Source organism: Puma concolor, chromosome B3 (assembly GCF_028749965.1).
Source record: "Puma concolor isolate L17-30 chromosome B3, mPumCon1.1.hap2, whole genome shotgun sequence".
NCBI classification, from domain to species: domain Eukaryota; kingdom Metazoa; phylum Chordata; class Mammalia; order Carnivora; family Felidae; genus Puma; species Puma concolor.
This window is the reverse complement of record NC_141672.1, coordinates 36690202-36704027: the sequence shown is the minus strand read 5'-3', so window position 1 is coordinate 36704027 and position 13826 is coordinate 36690202. Positions and strand designations below refer to the sequence as shown.

General features: G+C 35.2%; 1 protein-coding gene and 1 long non-coding RNA gene across 20 annotated transcripts in view; both read left to right on the top strand.

Annotated features, from left to right (window-relative positions):
• The window catches only part of FUT8 (fucosyltransferase 8), a 313352-nt gene that overhangs the window by 244265 nt on the left and 55261 nt on the right, over positions 1-13826 (top strand). For all 19 annotated transcript variants that reach the window (XM_086709517.1, XM_086709522.1, XM_086709521.1 and 16 more), the window contains one exon: positions 8515-8752. In XM_086709517.1, coding sequence (XP_086565643.1) covers positions 8515-8752 — 238 coding nt within the window. The remainder of the gene's footprint in view (positions 1-8514; positions 8753-13826) is intronic.
• On the top strand, positions 820-6403 carry LOC147579898 (uncharacterized). Its single transcript, XR_015252286.1, has 2 exons — positions 820-3102; positions 3201-6403. It is a non-coding gene; the product is annotated as an uncharacterized LOC147579898 (long non-coding RNA).

Below are 13826 nucleotides of genomic sequence, written 5' to 3'. Positions count from 1 at the left end.
TTAGTTTTCTCCTTCTTTCCCCCTTCTCTCTCTTCCTCTTTCCCCATTCCCCTCTATCTCCAGCACTTCTTCCCTTTCCCTCTTTCCTCCCTTTCTTCTCTATTCTCCCTTTCTTCCTTTCCTTCCATCCCTTCCCCATCCTTTTCCTATCTCCCTCTTTTTTTTTTTTTTTTTTCTTTTTTAAGGAGTACCTGCTGTATCCTCCCTGAATATTGGTTTTGGAGAAGGAGAGTATAATTAGGCCTGTTAAGTAAAATGGTGGAGGACATTTCTGACATTCAACCTTAATTTTTAAACTAAGTTATTTTTAGATTGAGAAATTAAGCTGGTTCTGACACCTGGAAGTCAGGCGATAAACTTATGGAGAAAAATTGAAGGTGCTTGAAGCTATATGTCTTCTGTGCATTTGTGTAGGATTGGCAGAATTTGGCTTCTCAGAAATTAGTTTCTCTTCTCTAGCCTTGAAGGGACTTTTGTTTACATTAGATTCTTGAATGAGAGAGTTAGATTTGGATACATCTCATTCTTTCTCTGACTTTCTTTTGTGGCTTTTATAGTTGCAGAAGATATTAGCAAAGTTGCTCTGGTGTACTTGTCTTTTGAACCTGAAATAGAGGTTTTTTAAAGATCACCTGGAATATCCAGAGATATTTGGATATTTGAGACTACTATCTCAAAGACCCCAGTAATAGAAATGCCCCATAATGTTTGTTGTTTCTATTGGACATGTAGAATTTGTCTCTCTTTTTTTTTTTTTTTCAACGTTTATTTATTTTTGGGATAGAGAGAGACAGAGCATGAACGGGGGAGGGGCAGAGAGAGAGGGAGACACAGAATCGGAAACAGGCTCCAGGCTCTGAGCCATCAGCCCAGAGCCTGACACGGGGCTCGAACTCATGGACCACGAGATCGTGACCTGGCTGAAGTCGGACGCCCAACCGACTGCGCCACCCAGGCGCCCCTAGAATTTGTCTTTTTTAAAAAGTGGCTTTAGAACATTCCAAAGACTTCTAGGCAGAGTAAAACTTTTAAAAATGCATCTAAAATAAGCCAATTGTTGATTATTAAGATCGTTCCTCTTCTATAACTGTATAGTAACCATCTGCCTTTGCTTCAGTGTGTCAGGATTACGGTCTGTATGTTAACTATGCACCTTGGTATCTTTTCTCTATTGCTTCCACACTTAGAATTTTATAAAATGCCTACAGGGAAATTGATTCCCTGCAGCATTTGGTAGACTACTTGTGCCTGAGCTATTGTGTTGTTCTTAACTACTTGCAACAAATTGTTCTTTGCTAGAGGGCTAGAAAGGACACCTCAATACTATCTTAACTTTGCTATGAAAATATTCTTGTTTAATGTGTTAAGAGACAATAATTTCCAGTACTGGCTTTTAAAAATGAAAATGCTTTTAACTTTCTCTTTCATGGTTATTAACTATGCCCAGAGTCTTCATTTTAATTACCACAATGCAGTACTCCAGTTCTCTTATTTGCTTCATTACCTTTTCTGCTTTGGTTGTGAAAATAATTTTAGAGAAGTAAAATCAGACTGTTTCCAGTACAATGAAATGCTTTCACCACACTGTTAATGAATCTTTTCTTCATTATAACACAAAGCTAGATGCTGTAGATCTTTTTAAACAAACAAATTAAAAACTGTTTAGTCTTATGATGAGAGCAGACAAAGAACACAATAAAACTTAACGTACCTGGCTCATTCCTTTAGTTTTTCTGACCTCTCTTCATTGGAAGTAGGAGGTGTCTATGGCTTAACTCTGCCCTGGAGAAGGAATGCTATTAGTTGCTGGAAGGGTTCTTGGGCTTCTTAAATGTGAGATCTGAAACCATAAAACTACTAGAAGAAAACATATAGGAAAAGCTCCTTGGACATTGTTCTTGACAATGATTTTTTGTGTATGCCACCAAAAGCAAAAGCAACAGAAGTAAAAATCAGCAAGTGACTACAGCAAACGAAAAAACTTGTGCATGGCAAATGAAATCATGGACAAAATGAAAAGGCATCCTAGAGTGGGAAAAAATATTTGCGAACTGTGTATCTGATAAGGGGTTAACATTCAAAATATATAGGGAATTCAACTCAATAGCAAAAAAATAACCTACTAGAATATGGACTAAGGATCTGAATTGACATTTCTCAAAAGAAGACCTACAAATAGTCAAGAGATCACTAATCATCAGGGAAATGCAAATCAAAATTACAATGAGAAATCACCTCATACATGTTAGAAAGGCTGTTATCAAAAAGATAAAAGATAACAAGTTTTATAAAGGATGTGGACCAAAGGGAACCCTTGCACACCATTGGTGGGAATGTAAATATCCATTATGGAAAACAGTATGGAGATTCCTCAAAAAGTTAAAAATAGAACTACTGTATGATACAGCAGTCCCACTTCTCGGTAGTATATGTCTGAAAGAAATGAAATCACTATCTCAGAGAGATACTGCACCCCCTTGTTCACTGCAGCATTATTCAAAATAGTCAAAATATGGAAACAACCTATGTGTCTGTCAGTGGATAAATGGATAAAGAAAAAAAAGTGGTATATATATATATATATATACACACACACATATACATATATACACACACATATATATACACATATATACACACATATATACACACAATGGAATGTTCTTCAGCCACGAAAATAATAAAACCTGCTTTTGCAAGATAATAAACCTGAAGGATATTATGCTAAGTGAATAAGACACAGAAAGACAAATATTGCATGATCTCATATGTGCAATCTAAAAAAGTCAAATTCATAAAAGTAGAGAGTAGTATAGGAATTACCAGGAGAAAGGAGATGTGGGAAATGAGATGTTGATCAAAGGGTATGAAGGTTCACTTAATGTGGGATGAGTAAGTTCTAGAGATCTAATGTGCAGTATGGTGACTATAATTAATAATACTGGTATTACATACCTGAAATTTGCTAAGAGAGTTGGTTTCAAGAGTTCTCCCCATGAAAAAGTAAATAGTTAACTATGTGAAGTGATGGATATCTTAATTAATTTGATTGTGGTAATCATTACATAGTGTGTATGTATGTATGTGTATATATATATGTATGTGTGTAGTGAAGGAGATGTGGGAAATGAGATGTTGATCAAAGGGTATGAAGGTTCACTTAATGTTGGATGAGTAAGTTCTAGAGATCTAATGTACAGTATGGTGACTATATATATATATATATCAACTTGTTTGTATACTTTAAATATATATAGTTTTTATTTGTCTAGTATACATACGTCCACAAGGCTAGGGGAGTGACCAGGTAAGTGCTCTAAGCCTGCACTTCTTGTTGTTGAATTTTGTATTAAAGACATCATGAGAGGATGGATAAGAGTATTGAACAATAGATAGGGAGAGCTGAATTCTAAATTCTGGCTTCATTGCCACCAATATATTTTTGTCACTGATGGCTTGACATCACCTTTGTCTCCCTACATGCAATTCAATTGAACTAATAGTTATTGAACATTTACTCTTCGTGAGAGATTTCTGGAGATACGATGTCCAGTTTATATTGACTAATTTTTGTTTGTTGTTAATTTAGCCTTTTTCTGCAATGCTTTTGGTCGGTAGTAAATATAGACAGATAAGTGAGGAAAATTACATGGTAGCTGGAAAAGTTTCCTCTGAAGAGTCTTTTGCTTGTGTGTATTGGAAATCTAAATAGTTGTGGCAAAAGGCTTCATCGGTGATTTAATTTAAAAGCCACAGAATCAGTACTATTTTGTAATGTTACATCATTAATTCACAATTACTACTAATTTACTAAATGAAGGCAGTGGAAACTTCTAAATCTTAGCAGTGCCTACATAATATAAGAATAACTGTGGTTTACTAGTTGATTTAAAATTCTTTTTAGCAAAGTAGAAATTACACTGGCTTCTGAATTTGAAATATGTTCAATAGTAACAATTTTCATATTTTAACCAAAGTAAAAGAGACTAAAATATTTTAGCATATGATGATGCCTTTAGTGAATTAATAATCATTTAGGTTTAAGAGACACTGCTTCTCTTAATATACCATCTTGGAGGCATATTGATTTTAATATATACTTCTCAATTTTGATTTATAGGATAATGAGAACAAATAGGGCTTTCAGTTCTGGTCATCTAGGGTCATTCTTAGAAATTAACAGTGTCAGAAGAAATGCCTCAGATAGTGTTAAAAAAAACTGAAGAAAAGGAAACTGAATACAGAAGAACCCTATTTTATCTTAAGTCCTTATTTCTTAATTTATATGTAATAGCTTTGCTGCAGAATTATAACTGTAAGAATGTTACATAATATTGTTAGCTTTTAAAGGTCCATGTTTGGGCCACCTTGCAGCACTAAATGCAAAAATACTGCATTTATCCAGTGTGAAACAGTGTATCTTGAGATTATGAGAATAAATGAGTTAGTATGTTTGAATTAGCTGTGAGCATATACCATGTCATTTAGTTTCATAGTATCTCTGAGAAGGAAGGATGGGTGAGCAGAAAGAGATTGTGGAGGGAGGTAATTTTTGTCATAATTTTAAATTAACAAAATGAAGCAAAATCACACAATTTAATTCATAACAGAACCCGAATTAGAACAAAAATTTTATCTTAAACTTCTCTATGCAAAGGTCTTTTAACTAAAGTATGTTGTTTCAAGTAATTTTGGCAAATTTACCTCCTATTTCTAAAACTTGAATAATCATCATCATTTGCAAGATGAATTTCTTATTCTATTGGATTTTTATCTCCCAAATTTTGTTGTAAATATTAAGTCCTTAATAGATATTTATTTAATGAACAAAAATTCACCTGTACGCGATCAGTGAGTGATACTCAAGGCAGAAGGAGGGAGAAGTGAGTGAGACCCTCTCCCAAGGGACTTAGGGAGGAGGTATTTTCAATCTGTATTTCCCAATCTTCTAGTCCCAAATGAGAAGTACTTCCTAGTGGCACTCCTGCTGGAAGTGTATCATACTCTACGCACATACATGTGGGTGTGTGTGTGTGTGTGTGTGTGTGGTGAGTGGACGATGTCTTAAAAGGGAGGAAGGGGAAAGATCAAAAGAATCACCATACAGAACAAAGCAATATGCCTGCATTCTTGGATAACTGGTAGAGAAATATAGAAGAAAGTGCATTAGGCACACTAGAAACAATTGAAAAACAGGTTTTATCATCAGAAATAACTACCCTGTTAAAGTGTCAGCATAATTAAAGCTGCTTTTGGTAAGGAAGCCCTTCTGTATATTCTTGCTAATGGATGAGACATACCTTCAAGCCTTTTGCAGACAGAAAGTATAAAACCAGGATCAGTGCAATTGACAAAGGCTATTTCGTAAGAAATTTGAAGATTATGCATACATATATATGCATGCCCATGTGTGTGTGACAACAGCTCTGATTCCCTTTTGTAGACTCCTATAAATCTCTATTTGTGCTCCTCTGTAGCAGTGGTGGATAACAAAGACTTAGGTCAGCTAAGGGGTTCCTGAGTAGGGTTTCTTTCCATCTGAATAAATCCCTGCCCATCTCAGAATTGTTGCTTTGTTTCCTTTATTAACATCTGCTTGTTTTTTCTAGATACTTATTCTGGTGAGCCTAATCTTGTGTTAGACACACATAGGTTTGTTTTTTGTTTTTGTTTTTGTTTTGTTTTGTTTTTTCTATTTCTCACTGTCTCTCTGCCTTTTTATGAACAAGATCTTTTGAATTTTTCACACTTTTAAATATTTTTGTAAAAAATTGGGCTGTGGCTCTGAACTTCTTCAGTGTTTTATTTACTGTTCTCATTCTGATCATTCATTTTCTCTTCTCTTATTGCTAGCCTTGGAGTCTTCCATTGATTACTCATGATTACTCATTCCAGAACCAAACATAGTGGATTCCTTTCCTTTTTACATGTTACCTATGACTTAACAGAAAGATTTAATACAGTCTCAATTTAGCTTGGGTTAAGGCACATTAACACTCTTGAATGAAGCTTCATTTCATAAACTGTTCATGTCTTTCTCTTAGGACTCGGTTCTTATGCTTGAAGCATTGCATTCTAATTAGACTCAGGAAACACAGATTCCTTAATCTGTGTCTTAAATGCAGATATGTCTTCTTTTTATTAAAAAAAAAGTCTATAGTTTCAAACGTTTAATTATTCTATTCCTTCACTCTTTTTTTTCCTTAAAAATGTGAAGATTAATGTAAGATGTAATCAGGTATATTACATGTGAGGTATATGGCATATCTGTACATCTTTACAATAATTGTGTATATTGAAAAACTATTCTAAAAGAAAAAGTCTACTGAAAAATATATAAAGGATATTTTCTTTTTCATTCATATGAATTTTAGAAATATTCATGTGCTATATTTCTTTTTTTTTAATTTTTTTTAACGTTTATTTATTTTTGAGACAGAGAGAGAGCATGAACAGGGGAGGGTCAGAGAGGGGGAGACACAGAATCCGAAACAGGCTCCAGGCTCTGAGCCGTCAGCACAGAGCCTGACGCGGGGCTCGAACTCACGGACCGCGAGATCATGCCCTGAGCCAAAGTCGGCCGCTTAAGCGACTGAGCCACCCAGGTGCCCCTCATGTGCTGTATTTCTTAAAATCACGAAATATCTGACAAATGTTATGTTCTTTATTTGCCCTGTTGATAAACTATTGAATTAATAACAAAGCTGTGGATCATTTTGAGAATGTTCCTTATTCCCAGGATCCTTATATAATATTGGATAGAAAGTAAATGATATTGGTCTCTCAATAACATATCACCTATCCTTTTCTTCCTCTCAAATCTCTTGTGGCTAAACCAGCTGGAGTCTTAAGTAGAAAAGTCTTAAGTGAAAAGAATCAGCAACTCTGGTACTTGATTGGGGAAACTGTACTGACCAAAGCTTGCTGAATTTTATCTGGATTTTCTCAGACTTCTAAGGGCTCTAACTCTTCAGAAGGCTCTTGATGCTATAGGTTATATTTTGATCTAAAAAGATCAGCCTCAGTGGCACATTTGAATGTAAAAGATACCTCTTCTGAAAGTAACTGTGCTGCATTTTCCCTTCTCAGCTTTTCCTTCAGAGTCATTTTATACCTTCACCTTCCTAGCTTTTGTTTCTAGGGCTCTGCTTGACAGAACAGATGATATCCTTGGAAAACAGCTGTAGACTTGTGGTTTGGCGACTGCCTTTTTTCAAGGCTCATATAAATTGAGAACTGGTTACTTTGCTTCTTCGTGGGAGAAAAGTTGCTGTTCCTCAAGGCACCCATCCATACTCTTACCTCATAGACAGAACAACTTAAACTTCTTGCAGACAGAACAGCTTTAAACTTCTTGGTTAAAGTCCTTGTCAAAACAAAATTTTATTTGAAGAACTAAGATGCCTCAGGATATTTAACAGTAGCCCATACGAATTACAGCAGAGTTGAAGCTTTATAATAAAAAAAGATATCTCTCATTAACTAACTATTGCACCCACTGTTAGATAATATTAAGTGTTTTAACTACTTACTGTTCATCTTATAGCAAGGTATACACATAGAAAAAAGGACCTCCTGATTAAAAATTGGCATAACAATGGGTGGGCATATGGGTGAAATAGATAAAGGGGATTAAGAGGTACAAACTTCCATTTCTAAAATAGTCACAGAGATGAACAGTACACATAGGGAATATAGTCAATAATACTATAATAACGTTGTTTGGTGACAGATGGTGACTACACTTATGATGAGCACTGAGTAAAGAATTGTTAAATCATTGTGTTGTACACCTGAAACTAACATTACACTGTATGTTAATTATACTTCAGAGATTAAAAAGCTACTATAACACAGCCTCAAGACAGCCAATGTAGAACATATTCTACATTTTATTGTGAAAATTACTAGTAGCTATCATCATTAGTTTAAAAAAAACAAGTTTTGTAACTGATATTTTATAATTGTTGAACTCATATTTTTTTTTATTCATTGGTTTCACTTCCATAATGAAAAAGTACATTTTGTTTGTGATATCTAGACCTCTGTGGAGATAAGTGGAATTAATAGGTAAATTATAGTTTTTCCTTTAAAATGATTTAAGTTTCACGTGGGAAGGTAAGCTCAGTGTGCTGAAGTACAGCTGGCATAAATAAGTTATTTTACTTCTTTCTTAATGAGCTCATCAATGTATGCAACTTTGAATTTGGAGATGATCACACTTGCATGTTCTGAGTGATGGAGAAGTGAAGATTACTTTTTTAATGTAGCTGCGTAATTTCATATCTGTCTAGCGATGTTTCTTAAGCAACTGTTTTTCCCTGCCATCTCTCTAAAATAAACATTCAGTGGATGCTTTGAAATTTAATCCTTAAAGCTAGATTCTTTGCTTAGTAAGATACACTGGGTCAGTCTTGGCTTATATATGATTTTTGACACTTGTCTCTTATGAAGAGAAGATGACCTCTCTTCACCTTTGTCTTTTCCCTGCATCTTTGTCTTTCTCCCTGATAGAATCCCAAGGACTGCAGCAAAGCCAAGAAGCTAGTATGTAATATCAACAAAGGCTGTGGCTATGGCTGTCAACTCCATCATGTGGTCTACTGTTTCATGATTGCATATGGCACTCAGCGAACACTCATCTTGGAATCTCAGAATTGGCGCTATGCTACTGGTGGATGGGAAACTGTGTTTAGACCTGTGAGTGAGACCTGCACAGACAGATCTGGCACCTCCACTGGACACTGGTCAGGTAAGAAGCCTGTGCAGTATTTCACATCTCTGGGTTGAACTGCCATGTTCCAAATTATCAGATTTCTAGGCACAGCTTTATGGCTCGTGGTCATCTTTTTCTCTGGATCCATGACTGCTCAACATAACTAAGGTAAAGTCTAGAATGATATTTTATTTAAAAAGTGCTTTATGACCTGTTTAATTTCTGATGTTCATTTTTATCTGGACTTAGCAAAACCACTAAGTTTTTTTAAGGAATGAAATTTACTCTTTTAATGATGATACACCTTTCACTTTTTAGAGTACTTTCACATTACTGAACTTAATTGATACATGTAATTATCTAATTTGAACTCATAATTATGTAATAAGGTAGACCGATACATGAAAATCTTCTGCATGCATGAGAATCACCTGGAAGACTTGTTAAGACACTGTCTTCTTATTAAGTAGGTCTGGGGGTGCTGAGAATTTGTATTTCAAACAGAGTTTGCGGGTCCAGGGATCACAATTTGAGAACCACTGAGACAGACCATGCAGGTACCTTTTTATCCATTTTACAGTAGAGGACAATGAAACCTAATTTGCTTATGTAATTTTCATTTTATTCAAGAAACAGTTAATGTAAGGTACTATGCTAGACATTATAAGAGGTATAAAGATCATCAAGAAATTTTTCTTTATCTCTAAGAATTTAGTAATAGAGGAAGTAGAATATAGAGTTTCTCACTGCTAATCTATTCTTTCTGCAATGATGATTTTTAAACAAGGTCTAAAGTTGGGCTACCTTTTGTTAAAATCCTTGCTTTATCAGTTTGTAATCTTGGGCAAGTTACTAGACTTAGTTCTCTCATCAGTAAAGTGAGAGGTAATAATTTACTTACCTCTTTGAGCTGTTGGTAGGAGTAAGCAAAATAATGTATGTAATGCACTTAACCATAATACTTGATAGATGAACTCTAGTAATTATTAGCTATCGTTAATAGCCTTTATTCATTGGATAAATATACAGTTGAGTACCTACAGTGTGGCAGATACTGAACTAAGTGAGTAGGTGAAATGCTAGGAAGACAATACACGGTCTCTGCAGTTTCATCTTGTGGGAAGTCAACATTTTTTCAAAAGGCTGAGGCATCTCTGTTAATATAATTTCTCATGAAGCTGAGCATCTTTTTTCACAAGTTTAAAACACTAGATGTAGAATAAGAAGCTTTGTCGTTGGCAAAGGGAGTGACTTTAGTTCCTTTGTTTCTTTTTACCTCTGTTGGAAAATATCAGATAACCTGACTCTTCACAGAAGTGCAGGAAAATTCATTGGGTAATTTTTATAAAATGCTTTAAGTTGCTCTATAAAAGGTTCTATATGAATTTAAAGCATTATTTTGTGATGTGAGTTTTGTCTTTCTTAGGATGATTTAGGAGCCTTATTGTATGTATCAACATACTTTTTCTTTGTAACACCAAGTTTTAAAGTGAACCTCTTAATCTAGAACCTTAGCTGATCTTTAATTTTGAGGTTACATCTTCCATTGATCTGGTCTGTAGTTCACAGCTAGTGCAAACAGATTAGATAATCAAGGTTAGGAATATACAGGAAAAGCGGTTCTGTCAGACTCATTGTGGCTAACTTTTTCGTTTTGGGAACTTAGTTTAATATCAAGCCTCTTTGTGAAAGTACAGAGCCAGAGTAGGGCAAGGTTCTTGTGTTTAACTGTTTCTAGGGAGAGGCAACTTTGGGGATGGTAGTCAGTTAATAGGAAAGAAAAAGTTGGCCTCACTCGTCTTACCAAATTTAATGTATAGCTTGGCCTTGCCTAGAAGCTACAACTAGTTATTTGATTTAATCCTTTCTCATGCATTTTGTAGCCTGTAGTAACAACTACAAGATGTGAAGGTTAAAGAGGCTTGAATTTGAAACAGGCATAATTGCTTAAAGTTATAGTTAAACAGGTTCTAGAAATCATTCTTCTTTAATTTATGTGATTCTAAGGCCTAGTAGATACCAGGTGGTTGATTTATCATGCAGCTTATAAATGACAGAACTATGGTTGGCACATTGACTTCCACCTGCCCTCAGTCTACACCTTCCCAGTAAACTCTGGCCAAACACCTTACCCATTGGAACAATGACAGGCACAGAGACTGTGCTGAATGCCAAGGAACGAAATAAAATTACCGATTTTATTTACTACCCGGTATCCTGTAACTTTTTCCAAACCTTCTATATAATTTCCAGTACTTAAGAGTTATCAGTGGTATTTTCTTCTCAGTCATTTGCAGTCCCTGATTTTATTTATTTTTAAAAAAAAAATTTTTTTTTTCAAACGTTTATTTATTTTTGGGACAGAGAGAGACAGAGCATGAACGGGGGAGGGGCAGAGAGAGAGGGAGACTCAGAATCGGAAACAGGCTCCAGGCTCCGAGCCATCAGCCCAGAGCCCGACGCGGGGCTCGAACTCACGGACCGCGAGATCGTGACCTGGCTGAAGTCGGACGCTTAACCGACTGCGCCACCCAGGCGCCCCTGCAGTCCCTGATTTTAAAGAAGTCATTTTATCATGGTAGCACAGAATTATAATTTTAATTAATAGGTCTTTCCTTTATCACTACAGGTATTGTATAAAATCATATATTTTTCTTTCTGCTAGCAAATTAAACTGTGCCTGTTGGACACCTTTAATTAATTAAACTAGTGATTATTTTCAATATGCTTGCAGAACTCATTGTAGCTAAAATAATTTAGATGCTAATCTTGTATCTAAAAGAAGGAAGAGATTTATGTTTGTGCTTAGAATATTTTATTTTTATGAAAGCTGTGGTAACCATCCACTTCTGTTTCTGTTTATATACATTATCTGTATATGTACCTTTTGGAAAAACTAACCTGTTTTTAGAATTAGAGGAAACAGAATGAATTTTAATAAGCTCTTTAACTTTAGTTCTTTAGTTAGCCATAAATCAACTACTACATCTGTTATTGTAGTGACTTGTATAAAGAATCTTGGGATATTTCCCCAGGCACCATTGCCATGAAATTATTATTGTTTATACACACTTGACATGATGTGCCTGCAGGTGGAATTTAGTTGTTTCTATTGAAATCTGTCACCAGTACAGAAATTAGTATGCACATCTGATCATTTCAATAGCTAAATCATACCTTGTTGTAGGTTGAATTGTTTTTTTTCCCCTTCATTATTTATGAAACCATATTCTTTATAGTGATTTGGCTAAGTGAAGCAAAATATTCAAAATTATGCTTCCAGTTAAAAATAATAATAATGATCTTTCCCATCACCTATGGATGTTGTGTCTATTCTAAAGTTGCTGATAAAAGGGTCAGTTTATTTTTCTGTATCACAAGATATTTCCTAAACCTGAACCGACTGCATGACTCTTCTAAATAGATTCCTTATGATAATTCAGAATGGAATCTTGGTGTTTAATGGTTTGAAGTATCTTTCAACAATTACTGATTTTTTTAAATATATATTCACTATTTTAGGCTATTACGATGACCAGCTTCTAAAATGCTTATCTAGTTGATATAAATACTCTTGAATAGATATTTAGCAACAAAGAACCTCAACCATTTAAACTTAGTTCTTTACTGGTTTTTCCATTCTAAAAATTAAACATTTATTCAGATTAGTAGTTAAAACACTTTGGCTGTTTTATATTTCTTTCTCTTGTCTTTTCCCACTGTCTTAATAAATATGTAATAAGTTGAACTGACTTAATTTGGTAAATTGAATTAGAAAATTTTCTTTTAAATGAAAATAATGACTAGTAAACAAAAAAGTTTCTAAATATGGTAAAATTTAATGCCCTAGAGATGCCTGATTTAAGTACATCTTCAGGTATATTGCCATTTGTAATATATAGTTATCTAAACTGGGTGGTTACCTTCTCTCCATACCTCATTTCAAAAAGGTTTTGTTCAAAGAGTTTTATTTGTCATTCTTATATGAAGGCAATCTTAAAATAAAAGTAATTTAGGAAAAGCACCTGCTGTGTGCCAGGCACCATGCTGGACTATGTGAAGAAGACACACATAGTCCCTGCCCTGTCAGGGGCAGCCCAGGGGGAAAGGCAGGCAGCTGAATGGACCCTTAAAATATGTTATGATACAGGTAAGTTGATAGGACTCTGAAGCACTTACCTAACACATATTTGGGATTCTTCTGGAAGAAGAATTTATTTATTTATTTATTTTTTAATGTTTATACATTTTTGAGAGAGCGAGTACAAGTTGGGGTTGGGGGGAGCAGAGAGAGGTGGACAGAGGATCCAAAGTGGGCTCTGTGCTGACAGTAGAGAGAGCCTGATGTGGGGCTCAAACTCACAAACCACAGGTCATGACCTGAGTTGAAGTCAGACCTACTGAGCCATCCAGGCACCCCTGGAGGAAGTGACTTTTAAGCTCAGGCCCAAAGTATGAGTATGAGTCAGCCAGGTAGAGATGTGGTAGAAGAATTTTCTGTTAGTGGGCACAACATGTGCAAAGAGGTGAGAGAGCATGGAGTCAGTGGGAGAACTAGAAGTAGTTCATCATAGAGTTTGATGATTGAGAGACTAAAGTTCTGGTTTTTTTGTTTTTTTAGGTACAATTTTTATTTTTATTTATTTATTGGTTTTTAATATGAAATTTATTGTCTAATTGGTTTCCATACAACACCCAGTGCTCATCCCAACAGGTGCCCTCCTCAATAGCCATCACCCACCCTCCCCTCCCTCCCACCTCCCATCAACCCTCAGTTTGTTCTCAGTTTTTAAGAGTCTCTTACGGTTTGGCTCCCTCCCTCTCTAACTTTTTTTTTCCTTCCCCTCCCCCATGGTCTTCTGTCAAGTTTCTCAGGATCCACATAAGAGTGAAAACATATGGTATCTGTCTTTTCTCTGTATGACTTATTTCACTTAGCATAACACTCTCCAGTTCCATCCACGTTGCTACAAAAGACCATATTTCATTCTTTCTCGTTTTCTTGGCTCCTTTTTTAATTAAAAACTTATGGTTTCATTTTTAATATTTTTTAGGGTTTACACTTGGTAAAATTTTTAAAGCTGACAAACACTACAAACTCATAAAACTC